The sequence below is a fragment of the Trachinotus anak genome, unplaced genomic scaffold (assembly GCF_046630095.1).
Source record: "Trachinotus anak isolate AG129_WGS33_773 ecotype Australia unplaced genomic scaffold, CSIRO_AGI_Tana_v1 ptg000001l, whole genome shotgun sequence".
NCBI classification, from domain to species: domain Eukaryota; kingdom Metazoa; phylum Chordata; class Actinopteri; order Carangiformes; family Carangidae; genus Trachinotus; species Trachinotus anak.
In genome coordinates, this window is record NW_027273852.1 from 1,122,794 (window position 1) to 1,137,307 (window position 14,514).

The 14,514-nt window shown below is 40.2% G+C and overlaps 1 protein-coding gene across 13 annotated transcripts in view; it reads left to right on the forward strand.

Annotated features, from left to right (window-relative positions):
- The first annotated feature begins 3,074 nt into the window (after positions 1-3,074).
- Positions 3,075-14,514, forward strand: part of obsl1b (obscurin like cytoskeletal adaptor 1b) — a 38,676-nt gene continuing 27,236 nt past the window's right edge. For 3 of the 13 annotated variants that reach the window (XM_071484681.1, XM_071485182.1, XM_071484933.1), the window contains exons 1-11: positions 3,078-4,843; positions 6,293-7,405; positions 8,750-9,019; positions 10,003-10,263; positions 10,434-10,745; positions 10,853-11,119; positions 11,291-11,566; positions 11,738-12,013; positions 12,263-12,538; positions 12,844-13,119; positions 13,452-13,724. In XM_071484681.1, the coding sequence (XP_071340782.1) occupies positions 6,397-7,405; positions 8,750-9,019; positions 10,003-10,263; positions 10,434-10,745; positions 10,853-11,119; positions 11,291-11,566; positions 11,738-12,013; positions 12,263-12,538; positions 12,844-13,119; positions 13,452-13,724 (3,496 nt within the window). In that variant the 5' untranslated portion in view covers positions 3,078-4,843; positions 6,293-6,396. Of the gene's footprint in view, positions 4,844-5,327; positions 7,406-8,749; positions 9,020-10,002; positions 10,264-10,433; positions 10,746-10,852; positions 11,120-11,290; positions 11,567-11,737; positions 12,014-12,262; positions 12,539-12,843; positions 13,120-13,451; positions 13,725-13,909; positions 14,183-14,286; positions 14,362-14,514 lie in introns of those variants that run through there. The other 10 variants (XM_071485433.1, XM_071484855.1, XM_071485350.1 and 7 more) reach the window with 10 other exon arrangements.

Below are 14,514 nucleotides of genomic sequence, written 5' to 3' on the forward strand. Positions count from 1 at the left end.
ATATGTTTAAGCAGTCTGAGGATCTGCTCTGTCTCCACTGACACAAACAAGACAGAAGACTAAATCCATCCATTGATGCATTTGCATCAGATCTGCTCTATGAACATGAATTGATGTGTTTAGTGGTACTTCTTTAACATGCTGTAGGTACTTCTACCATCTCTATTCTTCTCTGAGAACGTTTGTTATCACAGGAAAAGGCACTGGGTTCAGTCCTCTGGCACTATGTATTAGACTCTGCTGTATTAGTCGGTGTGTCTGCAGGCTACTGTCTGAACACGTCCACAGCTCTGTGAATGTCTGCTTCACTCACATTCCAGTGTCAGGGAAAAGAAAGGCAAAATTGTGTGTTAAATGCTATGTCACAGTGTAACCTTACAGAGAGCAGAGAGGGACTCCCTCCACGAAGAGTAATATATACGAGTGCATCCTGCAGCTCTATAATGAAACCACAACTTCACTCATTATTATTTGACATAAGCAAGGTACGAGTTATGGTCACATTGACTGTTTTGTCCATTTTTCAGTATTATCTATACCACCTATCCTTATAGAGTCACGGGGGGGCTGGAGTCAATCCCAGCTGACACTGGGCGAGGGCGGGGTACACCCGGGACAGGTCAGCAGTCTAGAGTTTAGAGTTGACAACCAGCCTAACCTGTGGGAGGAAGCCAGAGTGCCCAGAGAGAACCCACACAGGTACAGGGAAGAAGATGCAAGCTCTACACAGAAAGGGCCCAGCCAGCCGGCAGGTTCCAACCGAGAACCTTCTTGCTGTGAGGCGACGGTGCTATAGTTGTGTTAAAAATGTCAATTGTACTTGAGTTATAGTAAAAATTACACTTTTGTTTTTTATTTAACTCTATACTCTATATAGACTCTATATAATTACTTGAATATTTGATCTCCATTTGAAGTCCCACAGCCGGTTGTGTTCTTTTTAAGGTGTGGTGCTCAGAGGACTTTATGATAAAACTTGACTCACGGTTTTAAGGTTTATAGGGTAACAATCTCACCATATGCTGTTAAGGAGACAAATCATAGCTTGAGGTTTAACATCGTCATACTTTAAGGTTTTCCTAATTTTTTAATATATTATTTGATAGGTGGTTTGAGCACACTGGTATCCCTTAAAAACTTTTGTGAGTCCACAATGTAATTACTGTAAACTGCAGGACATAGCTTAGACAAATGAAAATTGTAGCTTTGAGTTTAACCTCAAAAGGATAGAAGTGTGTTTGCAATTTTCCCTAAAGGGTTAAGCACAGAGTTTACGGTGCTTTTACCCTTCCAAGCATTTTTTTAAGCTTTAAAATAGATGCCTTGTAATGTTATTTATTTGGCAGGTTGACCAATACATTAATTTATCAGTTTTATGGGCGCAGCCGTTTAGGAAGATCCCTAAACTCTTCAGTTGTCTAGGAACACGTTGCACATGAGCGTGACATATAATGTTTCTTCTGAGAATGATTTATTCACAGCAACATTTCAGTCTCGCTAAGCTTTTACACAGCACAAAGAGTGAGTGACACACTTTATATATGGATCAAATCACATGACAGGGGTGTGGTTCTTAGTAATCAATACACAAAACACCCTTGGCACAGCTTTTGTTGCCATAAGGTCACAACCTGCAGTAAACTACTGATAAATGTTTTTGAGTGACCCATAGTCCAGGTCCTGAGGGCCAAAATTAACTATGTTTTCTAGACAGAGTCACTGTTGATGAAATAGTGTTTGTAAGCAGGTGGCTGTTCTGTCGATCCTGTCAGCACCGCTCAGATTTAAAAGCTTCACACCCTCTTCTAGTCCAGTAATTTACTGGGCTCGTGATGTAACTGGACAGTCTGACCCCAGTTTGTTTTCCATTATAATTCCACTCCAGCTCTAAACAGTTTTAACTCAAATGAGCATTGTAGAGAAATCTGACTCACTAAGGCAGAAGCTATTCTTAAAATGCAAGACTTTTGAAGCATTTAACTAAAGAAGCAATCGTCAATAAAATCCTAAATGTTTTCAGTGTTTCTTCTATAGAACAGAATCAACCTCTTCGAACGAAATAGAAATTTTACCCACGGGCCATTTCAATATACTCTATATCAATGTAACCAAAGTATACAAATATTTGACAGTTTTCTTGATGTTGTAAATACCAACCTATAGTAGCTTATGAGAAACTATACTTATGTACTTTAAAAACACTTTTTGGTTCTGATATTACTTAGAGAAACAACATTTCTCCATATGTATTTTCTCAGTTCAGGAGTACTGATAACCTAACAACCCTTCAAGTTGTTACTCAGTTAGAGGCACAAAGTGTTTCATAACCAGCTAGAGGGATCTGAGTTATATCAGATTACTTCCAACAGCTGAAATCAAGGAGGAGGGTCTGTGGGGCAAAACAGCTGAAGAGACACTGCAGCCCACGCTGAGGTCTCACAATCACACAAGTCTCCCACACTGAAAAAACCCTGGTCCACGTGCTGCCCACTCCTCTCATTTCCACAAGGCACCGGATCAGGTACTGCCTATTGGCTCCATATAAACGAACAAGGAAATAAGGATTAATGGCATTAACAGTTGATACTGGATCGAGTACAGAAGCACAAAAGCGGGTTTGGTACTATGAATAAACTCACTGGCTGAATTAAAATTCAGCAGAGACCCTAAACATTAAGTATTTGCATTGTTCTCCATATTCTGCTATTTACAAATTTTAAATGTGTGTGACAACACACTGGTTGGTCCTGATTGAAAATGCTGGAAAAATTAATGATATATTTGTGCAGAAGATACCTATCTGTGGATGACGCCTCTGATAGCCTGGATGGTGACAGGAGAGATGTACATATGCACAACATGTTCTTTGTTCCAGTACCAACCATAGACATGGAGGAAGACACACTTCCAATATGTAAAAATATGGTAAGTGACATCAGGGCATGCAGCTGCACACATCTCCTTTGCATAGATTCCACTGAATTAGTCAGTTGGTGTTGCAACAGTTTTAGTAGAGTGCTCATTAATATTCATAAGTAGTTTGCTGTCCAACAAAAATATAGAAGCCAACAGTCAAGCCTCAGCTTGGGCTGGGTGCTCCTCCATGTCCAGGCTTGTGGTGTTCCCTAATGAGTTAAAGCACAGTCTCTTTTGTTTTTGTTTTATAAATGGATCCAAATTGGTGCAGCTGAGCCAGATTCAGCAGATTCATTCTATACATTCTTCTTCCTTGTCAAACCCTGATGCCTACATTACCCATGATGCAACTTGACTGACAACAGTTTGGTCAGAGATTCTGTTGTGTTATGCTAGTAGTGGCAATGTAGCCTTGAGCCACGAGCCTCAAGCAGAGATGATGGGCAGTCTATCAATACACCAAACAACAACTATTGTGTCAGACTTCGATGTGTAAAATCCACTCGAAGACTTAAATATAAATTTTACTTAAACAATACAATGAACTAGAGGTAAGTTAGGGTGGTACACCAGCATGAAAATGTTTGTTCCAAGTCAGACAGAAGCCAAGATGCTAGCATGAATTAACCAGTTGATTTCAATCAGATGATGCGAGCATGTCTTGTGCTGTACCTGAACTAAGGTTATGCTTGCTTTCATCTGCAAAGTAGTCATAACTGCCACATCACACATGACACACCAAACACAGCTATAGGGAAGGAGCCATGAAATAGCTCAGAGCAGAGGCCACACAAGGACAGTCAGAACAGCTCCAGCTGCTTGGAACTGGATCTTTTGCTATTTAGAAAAAACAAGTTAAAAAATGTCAGCCTCATTGTGTGGAAAAATTCCTTGATGCTGGACTTGGATGAAGATTGCAAAGCCAGATTTGGGTGCCATTGAGAGGTTACTGGTGCAGCACCCACTACTCACACAGCTTAGTGAGCCTCGGCCTGCAGGCGCCTCCATCCACAGCTGAAGAAAAGTGGAGGGGGGCAACCTCATGGGACTCACCCGACTCACCCTGATTGGCTGACTAGGTGGCAAATGTCAATGCAAGGAAAAGACCCAGCTTAAGTTTGTGTGAATAAAAACTAACTATACTCTCATCTTTACAGTACTCATGACCAAGAAATATGTTGCTGTAATCAGCAAGTACATCAGTATTATCTTTACTATAGGGGCAAAAGACAGGTTCACCATACAGTACTACCCGTGTTTCTGGAAAGATTCAGGTGTTGCAGCAACACTAGTGGAGGTGTATATTAATGTATTTATTTATATCCAAATTACAGGTATTGTACACTCTTAGTGTGTATATTGTGAATGACACGAATGTGAGGGATTTAATCTAGTTGAGATTTATAATATTTAGAGACCAGAAGCTTGCTGTTCTCCTTGGATTTTTACTGCAAAGCCTTAAGTAAGCTAAGCAGTCCCCCTACACTGGCCACCTGGACTATCTTTAGCCCCTGCTGGCAAGTGAATGGAAGTGTCTGACTTATCCTCACTGCTGTCATCGAGGCAGCCAGTATTTTTAGGGGACAGCAGCAGCTGCAAAAGCATTTAATGGTATTCCACGAACAATGACACTTGGGGTGTCTATGGCCTGAACCGACACAGAGTTTCGGGGACCACTCTGAAGTTGTTAAACGGGACACTGGTGTGGATACTGAAGTTCTGTTTTCTCTCCCTCCCTCCTACCGGACAGTTACAGACATGTGCTAGAGTGGATCTTGGGATCTTTGAGGAGAGCATGTGTCTGAATTTGAAGTCAACTTGGGACATTACTCAGCCTTCAGGAGACGGGTGGCATTGCTTCTCAACTTGAAGCGAGATTGCAAGTGCGGAATGTATGTTGACGGTCGTTCCTGGCGACTGAAGCGAGGTAGGTCATATGAGGGGTACACGGCACAGCTTCACAGGGGGCAGAGGTCATTCCAATTAAATCAGACAAGTAAACACAGGGGTTAATCTCCTCTCTTTAAACCTCCGGAGGGAATACTGAAGACTCTTTCAATGCAATGTCGAAACTGTATTAATAAAACATCTCATAATGCAAAAAAAGATTTTTTTATGCAACGTTTAATATTTATGGAAACACCCACTTAAACATTATATTTGAAGATTATACTAAATATCAACAATCAGTTAAATTTTAAGTTAGGAAAATTCATTGTTAACCAATTAAAGCTGCTATTATTGACTCTCTTTTACATCAACATTTAGACCAAACTTGTTTTTACCTACAGTGTTTAGTGATGGCAGCAAAAAATATAATCAAATGGGCGATTTTTTTAGTTGTCATGCATCTCAAATAATGATGGACAACAATTTTAAAGGCGTGAAAGAATACGACTTAAGGTTGGGTTTTTTTGTGTTTGAATAACAACAATGTTTTATTATTAATATTAGCATTAATATATTGCTATTAAATGTTTCAGTGTGATATTATTATGGACAATTAGTTGGATTCGATTAACACTTTTATCTTCCTCAAGAACTGAAACTTTGTATGCTATATCAAAGAGGACTAAAGGCTAAGTTGATAAAAAAATATTCTGTCAAATTCAAAAGCTCATCAAGCAAAAGTTTAAGGAGAAAGGATAAAATGGTAAAAAGGAGGGCATAATTTTCAATGAGAGAGAAACTCTATTATACATGAAATTTCTACAACTGTGCAACTGTGATTTATTTATGAATATGAAAGAAAAATTACTTTAATGGTGACATTTAAGAGAAAGAATTCCCTATCAGAGCTGCCAACAAAGGGTGTGATAGGGGCTCTGCATATTTTGACTGCAAGGTCTCTTGGGTGGGCAGACTATGATTTCGGCCGGTGTTTGTATGAGCACGCGGGTTTCAGGGCTGTCTTTGTGATACCTGACACACACAGACTCCCTCGCAGGTCTTTATTTAGGGCTTGCTATATTAAGCACTTTCCCACTGAAATACAGCACCAGCTGTACCGGCTATGTGTTGTGGCTGCCATTGCAACAGGACTAGGCTGTCCCCCTGTCACTGCTAGCCTGTGTTTTTCTCTCATGCAGACAGATCTAATTCAATTAATCATATCATGTGTTTGTGCTGAAACACATGCATGTAGAAGGGGCAGACACTGACAGTTTGAACGATAGAAGTTTTATTTTTCCTTCCAAAATATATGGGTTTGTTTCCTTAATGCAGAAAGGCGAAAAGTGTAATTTTTTTCTTATGTCTTTTTTTTCATATAAGGTTGAATGATCCGCCTAAAATGTTATGAATATATTAGTTTCACTATATATGTATTATCTCAAACTTGTTTGATATCAAAGTAATCTGTTATTTCTCTTTTCAGAAATTTGCAGTGCAGAAGTTGGACCATCTTAGCCCAGTAAATAACTGCCACATCTTGCTCTCCTGGACTGTTTAAGGTGAAGTGAAGGTGACAAAGAAGTGGCAATGGATGTCTTTGGTGGTGCACCACGTTTCTTGGCCTATCCAAGACCTGTGGTGGTGCAAAGTGGGACTGACGCTGTCCTGAAGTGTCAAATTGGTGGCGATCCAAGGCCAGCAGTTATCTGGGAGCGAAATAATGAAAAGATTGACCCGCAAGGACGATATAGGGTCTTTGAGGATGGAAATGTTTACAATCTCATCATTTCAGCTGTGACCACAGAAGATGGTGGCCAGTACATCTGCAAAGCAAAGAACAGCATTGGGGAAACGTATGCAGCGGCCACACTGAGGGTGGAAGGTGAGGCACAAGAGATGGAGGTACGAGAGGAAAATAAACCACGATTCCTCATCAAGCCCCTCTCAACTCGTGCAGGCCGTGGAGAAGATGCTGTCTTCTCTTGTAAGCTCTGGGGTAACCCACGACCAGAGGTTGTCTGGGAAAAGGATGGCAGGAAACTTAATGAAATATTTGAAAGCACCCATTTCAGTGTGGGCTACCAGGACGGTGGATGGTTTCAGCTCAAGATCTTTAAGACCCGTGCCCCAGATGGGGGTGTGTACACCTGCAAAGCCAGGAATGAATTTGGGGAAGCATTGGCAGGCGCTGTGTTGCTTGTTGATGCAGGGCCTGGACATGAGGAAGATGGAAATCGTAATGGCTACACAAATGGCCACTGGAAAGCCCACCAAGGAAAACAGAGGAGTGGTAGGCAAGTGTCAAACCGACTCAAAGACGACACCATGACTACTAAAGTAAAAATGTTCGCAGTGACAGAGGGCAAACATGCCAAATTCCGCTGCTTTGTGACTGGTAAACCCAAACCAGAAATAATTTGGAGGAAAGACGGCAGACTGATACTGTCTGGAAGGCGATATTTGTTATATGAGGACAGAGAAGGATACTTCACACTTAAGGTTCTGTACTGTAAGCAGAAGGATAATGGAGTTTATGTTTGTGCTGCATCAAATACTGCAGGGCAAACTCTCAGTGCTGTACACCTCTCCGTAAAGGGTAAGTCAAGATCATTTTCAGAGGCCTCAGAGTTTTAATTTTGTTAAATTTAAAGAAATTTAGTTATGGTTTGAAGAGTGAGTTCTAGCCTGGAATGTATTTTTGATGAGTAAAGGAAAGTGAGGGTCTGGTGTGTTCTTGGATCAGATTTCTATCCATTTGATATTATGATGATGTCAGTGAGATGTCTCCAAAAAGGTTCTCTGAGATCATTTACTGGAATAAGGCCAGAAAGACAAGGCAAAGTAAAAAATTGTTATGGTGGAATATTGATCCTTTTTAAAGTACAACTGGATTTTAAAAATTGCTTAATTAATCTGCATTGTTGTATATAAAGCTTCATTAAGTTGCAACTTACATTTTATTCTGTTTTAATGTTTTTCCTTAAAAGTCTTCATTTTAAAGAACTAGTTTAGTCAAGTAAATGTCATGTATATAGTGTATCATCAGTCACGTAAATTCATAAAAGGACAGGCCAGCAGGCCTGTGAGCTGCAAATATAACTAGTAATCAAATCATTTGACATCAGCTGCATTAAATGTAATTCAATCCTGGGTCCACTGGAGGATTAATGAAATGTATTAATGATCTGAAATTTGACCTGAGCTTGAGGTGGACTCCAACAGCAGAGAGATGTCTGCAAAGTCACTTAGCTTGTAAAAGGTCTAGGGAGGCGTCCATGTGATCAAAATCTTTGGGAAGGGAATCATATTTCTCACATGGCTCAGAGAAGTCCAAACTCATGGCACCAACATAAAGTATTGTACTGTATCAGGCAGAGACAGAGAAAGTAACACTGAGATAGGGTTAATAGTAAGTGGTGGCTAGAAAGTAAATGTAAATGTCATTTAAATGGAAGATGGTAAATGTACTTAATCAGTTGAGTCTTTAATTTGATTCGTTAAAACAATAAGATAAGGAAATAGAATGTTTTGCACACAGAATACTAAATATAGTCCACATTTTTTTGTTTACAACTGTCTGGTACTGTCTGATGGTGTCAGTTACAAACAGTTTATTTCCTATCTAACACCCTGATGTGTTAATGACCTTTCCATTCCTCAACTAAATAAGCCACTTGTCTCAGGATTTTGCTCATCTTGTTTAGTTCACTGGAATTGGCTGCCAAATATATTTCAATTTACAATGTTTACTAGAAGGACCTAGATAGTGTCCTGTGAGTTTTTGTAGGGCTGACCTGCCTGAAGAATTTATAGGGATGAAATGATAGTACTGTCATTTGATGATAGAAATAAATATGAATATCTCAAGCTTGTTCTAGTACATTAGAAGAAGTTATATCAGCTTAATCAAACTGGTGTTCTTCCTCTTCCTTGGTCCAAGAGCCACCTGTGCGATTCAAGCAGCCTCTTATTGATCTGGAAGTATGGGAACGAGATTTGGCTGTTCTTGAGTGCGAAGTTCCAGAAGACTCTGTTCCCATCACATGGTATCTGGAGGATAGACGACTGCAGCCAGGGGCCAAATATGGAATGGAGGAGTGGGGAACAAAAAGGCGACTAACTATCCGTGACATCGGAGTTGACGATGATGGGATTTACCTCTGCGAGATGCCCGATGGGGGGAGAAGTATTGCAGAGGTAGCTGTAAGAGGTAAACCAGATAACGATAGCTTTATTTGACAAACACAGTACATTGCAAAAATATATGCAAACTGATTAACATGAAGAAGTAACAGCATGGTGTCATATACAGACTATGTGGTACCTTAACTACAATTTTTAGTCGGGAGAAATTAGTGTTTTTGTGTGTGTGTGTGTGTGTGTGTGTGTGTGTGTGTGTGTGTGTGTGTGTGTGTGTGTGACAATCCTAACCCACTATTTGTCTGTTTGAAGACCAAAACCTCAGTACAGACAGTGTATGGATGTGAACATTGTTCTTAATAAGCACTATGACTACTTTTCTCTCCTCCTTAGGAGCAAGAGAAAAAAGGTAAATCCTTGGACATGAAAACTGTAATTGGCAGTGAACATAAAGTCTGATGTCTGAATTTTTGTCAGGTCAATTTGACTTTGGAGAGCACTTTGTGTTGTGTTACTTTTCATCAATGCTTTGAAAATAACTGGCATCAAACTGGAAACAAACAGTATTGCTACTTGTTTTGGTTCAGTAGTCCTGGTCCATTATGAGACCTTTGAGCTATGACCTATGAGTCCTTCCAAGAAAAATAACAGCAGTCATTCAGCAAAAGCCCATAACAAAATATATACAGTCAATAAGGGAATAATGGCTCTTGCCTGCAAAGGAAGAAATAGTCAGACAGCTGGAAGGATCAACAAAATGTTGGTCACTTCCCATTCCATACCAATAGTTAACATATTTTCTTTTAACAAATACCAAAATTATTTATCATTGAGCAAGTAGTTATTAATTTAGCCATGACGAGGGAGGTAACCAAACCCTAATGACATTATTTTAACCCGGATGACAGGGACAGGTCAGACAACGCATCATTCTGGAGGGCAATTACACTTAACAAATTTTGACATGTATGACATATTCAACACATTTTCATAATCAGATTCCTTGTCCTGTTAATATGCTAAGGAATCACTCACTCAAATGTCTTCTTGCAGGTACGATTTTGCGGAAACTTCCAAGAAAAGTAGATGTCTTGGAAGGTGAAAATGCTGCCTTTTGTGTTGAAGTGGAAAAAGAAGAGATGGACATTCACTGGTACAAAGATGGCATAGAGCTGCGTGAAACCCATCAGACCATTCTCAAGTCCTTTGGTCGAACTCACATTCTGGTTTTCGTCAATACAATGCCCCAAGACTCTGGCCTTGTGACTTTCCTCGTCGGAAGATCCAAGACTTCCTCTCAACTAAGAGTGAAAGGTAGGGTCCCTTGTCTATAAATTACAGCATTCCATATACAATAGTTGCACAAAGCTTTGCTTAAGATTAACTATGTGCTTTTGGAATTGATCAACATATATCAGCTATTCCATCTAAAGTGCTGTTGATCTGATGTGATGTTGATCCATGATGGACTTTTTTTGTTTCAGCGGCCAGACATTGTCCTCCCAGTTGTCCAGTGGGTGTGCAGATCAACACAGAGCGTGCAAATGCTGCTCTTCTGTCATGGATTCCTGCTCAGGATTCGCGAAAGAATCCTCCGTCCGGATATGTGCTGGAGCGGCAGGAAGTGGGCACTGGTTCACAGGAGTGGCTGCAGTGCCTCACCACTGACTCTGCAACCTCTGTCGAAATCCTTGGTGACAGTGTACCATGTGAGGCAGATTATCGATTTCGCATTTGCAGTGTAAACAAATATGGCAAGAGCAACAATGTCGAGTTCCCTAGAGCTGTTCACTTGGGTAAGTTCAGTTCTACTAAAACAACCGTGCTTTTTTTTCTATTAATTAAAACTCAACATGGTTTAGGACATTGCTTGCTAAATCATGTCCAAATCCTTTTTCTTTAGTTCCAGTAGCCAGAATACAAGCACCCTTACAGGATGCCTTGGTGCCTGAGGGACAAGATGCCATCTTCTCTATTGAGCTCTCTGCTTCAGTTATTGGTACATGGTTCTTAAATGGTACTCAGCTCCAGGAGGATGAACGTTTTTCCATGCGTCGGTCACGAACACACCAATCTCTCCGCATTCGGGGAGTTCGCGATACAGATAATGGAGCTGAGATTACATTTATTGCGTATGGCATCCGGGATTCTGCAGCACTGTATATTCAAGGTATGTGTGCGTCACTGTCATAGTATGTGTCTTGGTTGGCCTTTGTGTTTTTGTTTAACTCTTTTGTTTTAATTGGAATTTGGTAGTGCAAATGTGCAAAAATCTTTTAGTTCATTACCCTTTGTGACAAAACTCCGTGAAAATTCTCAATGTTTTTTTAAACACTTGCAGCTCCTCTTGTCAAGTTTTCACCACTGTCAGAAATGGATCGAAACAAATTTGTAGAAATTGGGAACCCCATTGTGCTCTACTGTGAGCTGTCAGACCCTGCAGCTCCAGTGCACTGGTACAAGAATGGGGCGCAATTACAAACAATGGAGGGTCTTCATATCCAATCAGAGGGCACCATGAGAAGAATTGTCATCCAATCAGCGGAGTTCTCACATTCGGGGGTGTATTGCTGTGATGCCATTGATGATGTCATCAGGTTCAATGTGGAAGTAGAGGGTGAGTTTCTTACTGGTGTCTTTTACACAGACTAACCATCTTTATTATCACATTGCCACTTTTCTTGTCTTTTTTATTTTATAAGTTCATTTAGTCGTCTTTTAAAATCTGACTTATCAAAACTTAATCTTTACAATTTAATGATACATTAAAATATCCAAATATCCATAGCCCCACCTGTGAGGTTTTCAGCAATTCCTGATGATGAGAGGAACAAAACCATCCAAATAGGCTGCCCCATGGTTTTACAATGTGAGCTCTCAGATCCTTCTGCCCAGGTGCACTGGTACAAAGATGGGTCTAAGCTCCATCCCCAAAATGGAGTAGATATTCTAACTGATGGCTTGGCAAGAAAACTGATTGTGTATTCAGCAGAATATTTCCACTCTGGGTTATACTGCTGCAAGACAAAGGGTGACACCATCACGTTCAGTGTGGACATCAAAGGTGATTTGTTTTAACTTAAGCAATGTGAAACATTAACAAGCTTCTTCTCAGCAAAGCAACTAACTCTTATGACACCCTTGAATTTCGTCTTTTACCTTTCTTCTTAATACTTATTTAAAGTGCAGCTCAGCTGTCACCTTTTTCCATTGTATTACAGCATGTAAGTAGTTTAGTTGTCAGTAAATGGATTATTATGAATAATCTAAACAGCTGGCATGAGGTTGACTTAAGATCTAAACATATCTATAGCTCCACCTGTGAAGTTCTCAGCAATTCCTGAGGAAACAAGGACCAAGTCGATCGAAGCAGGCTACCCTATTGTACTCCAGTGTGTGGTGTCGGATCCTGAGGCCCATGTTTGCTGGTACAAGGATGAAATGCAGCTCATTTCAAACTCTACAATAGAAATCCACTCAGAGGGCAGCACAAGGACATTAATTGTTCAGTCTGCAGAGCTATGCCACTCGGGTGTGTACAGATGCACCACACAGGATGATACCATGGAGTTTCAAGTGGAGATCAAAGGTGACTTTACAATTTTTATCTTGTGCGTTTATATTGTAACCCCACCTCCTCTTTCTAGATGCCACTAATAATCCCCGCTTCAACTCTAAATTGTTTGAAGGACTGTTTCATGCACATAAGCTTAAAGAACTGTTAACACACCAGGTGATTACTATTTATGATCATTTGTTTTGTGACTGCTTTGGCTCTCCCTGAATTGAAAGTCTCCAAAGCCCTTTCATCTTCTGCTCAGCAGTTACATTTTTGCAAGGTATCCATTTCCACAGACTTGATTTTATTTAGCTGTCCTGAATTCCCAATGCTAGCTATACCAGTGACGTACTCTACTATCTTTGACGTTGAGAGAACCAAGTCACTTGAAGCAGGCAAAGCTTTGGAGCTGGAATGTGAGGTTGCAGACTCCACTGTGCCTGTGTGCTGGTATAAAGATGGTGTAAGGCTCTTCCCGCAGAATGGTTGGGATATACAGAGTAATGGCACGTTGAGGAGACTCATTATCCCATCTGCTGAGCTCTTGCATTCAGGGCTATACAGCTGTGAAACCTCTGATGACACTATCCACTTCACTGTGGATATCAAAGGTGATTTTTTTTTAATCAAAATTTTTTATCTTAGAGCAAATACTAGAGCTTTCTGGAGACTAGATGCAACTAATGTTTAAAATATGCATATCTGTCTGTCTTTGTTTAGTAGTATTCTGTGTGAAGTTGTAACGGTTTCTGTTTGGTAAAATTAATCTGTACTTACAAAATGATAATATTTATGTAATCCTTGAAAATGTGCGTTTTTTTGGTCTGAGATATAACACATTAGTTTCCATGCTTAGGGAAGCTGAACCTATAACCCCTTTCTTAATTAGAGTCTAAATATGCATTGTTAAGTCCACGATTATAATATTAATCATCATCTTTAGCTCCAACGTTGCCGGTGTCGCCGTCACCAGACGTTGTGGAGACGCAGTCACTTGAGGCAACCTGGTCCACTGAACCAACATGTGAAACCTCAGACCCTTCTGTCCATGTGTCATGGCAGAGGGATAAAGAACATGAATCTAATAGAGAGCCTGATTTTGAAATGGAAGGCATCAAGAAGACCCTTGTTATTGAACCAACTCATCCTTCAAACTCTGGAGCATACTATTGTGCAACAGCAGATGATGTTGCCCAATTGATAGTAAAAAATCAAGGTGATTTTTTTTGTACGTGTGTTTTCTATGTTGGTTATGACTAACTCTTTATGTAGCTTTTAGTCTGTCCTTTTCTTGTTGTTACAATACAGAGCTGATATCTGTGATAGTATCTCTTTAAAAGTAATTTTTCTAATACCTAGGATAATGTATACTGAAATTATCCCCCCAATGATTGTCTGTAGTGCCATCTCCGACATATCTGCTTGGTCCTGATGTTGAGAAGACCAAGTCTGCTGACGAGCACTGCCCAATTGTTCAGCAATTTGAGATTTCAGATCCCATTGCCAAAGCCTGTTGGTACAAAGATGGAACCCAGATCTACCCAAAAATGGAATCTGACTGTGAATCACAGAGCAGCAGCCAAGCTTTGCCCCTCCAGTCACATGACTTGTCTGGCGATGAGAGGTTTGGCTGTGAAACATCTGGTGATGCACAGTCAAATGTGGACATGACAGGTGGTGTTCCACAATGTACCTGCACAATTACGAATCAAGAATTTAGTTACCTACATGAAGCTATCACTCGGCTCATTGTTTTCTCTTTGGCTTTGTCCAAACAGCAGGGCAGTGTCACTATGGTGATGAGATTGGTGAGATAGCTGATGCATCTGCCCAATACACTGTGGATGTCAAAGGTGATTTGATATATTTCAACATCAGTCATCCATGTTAACCCAGCACATAAATGCCACTAACAATAGTGGTGTATTTTATTGTTAGCTCAATCATCTGAGGCACCTGTATTTTTTTTTTTCTTATTCACAATTGCTTTTTGTGACATTGTCATC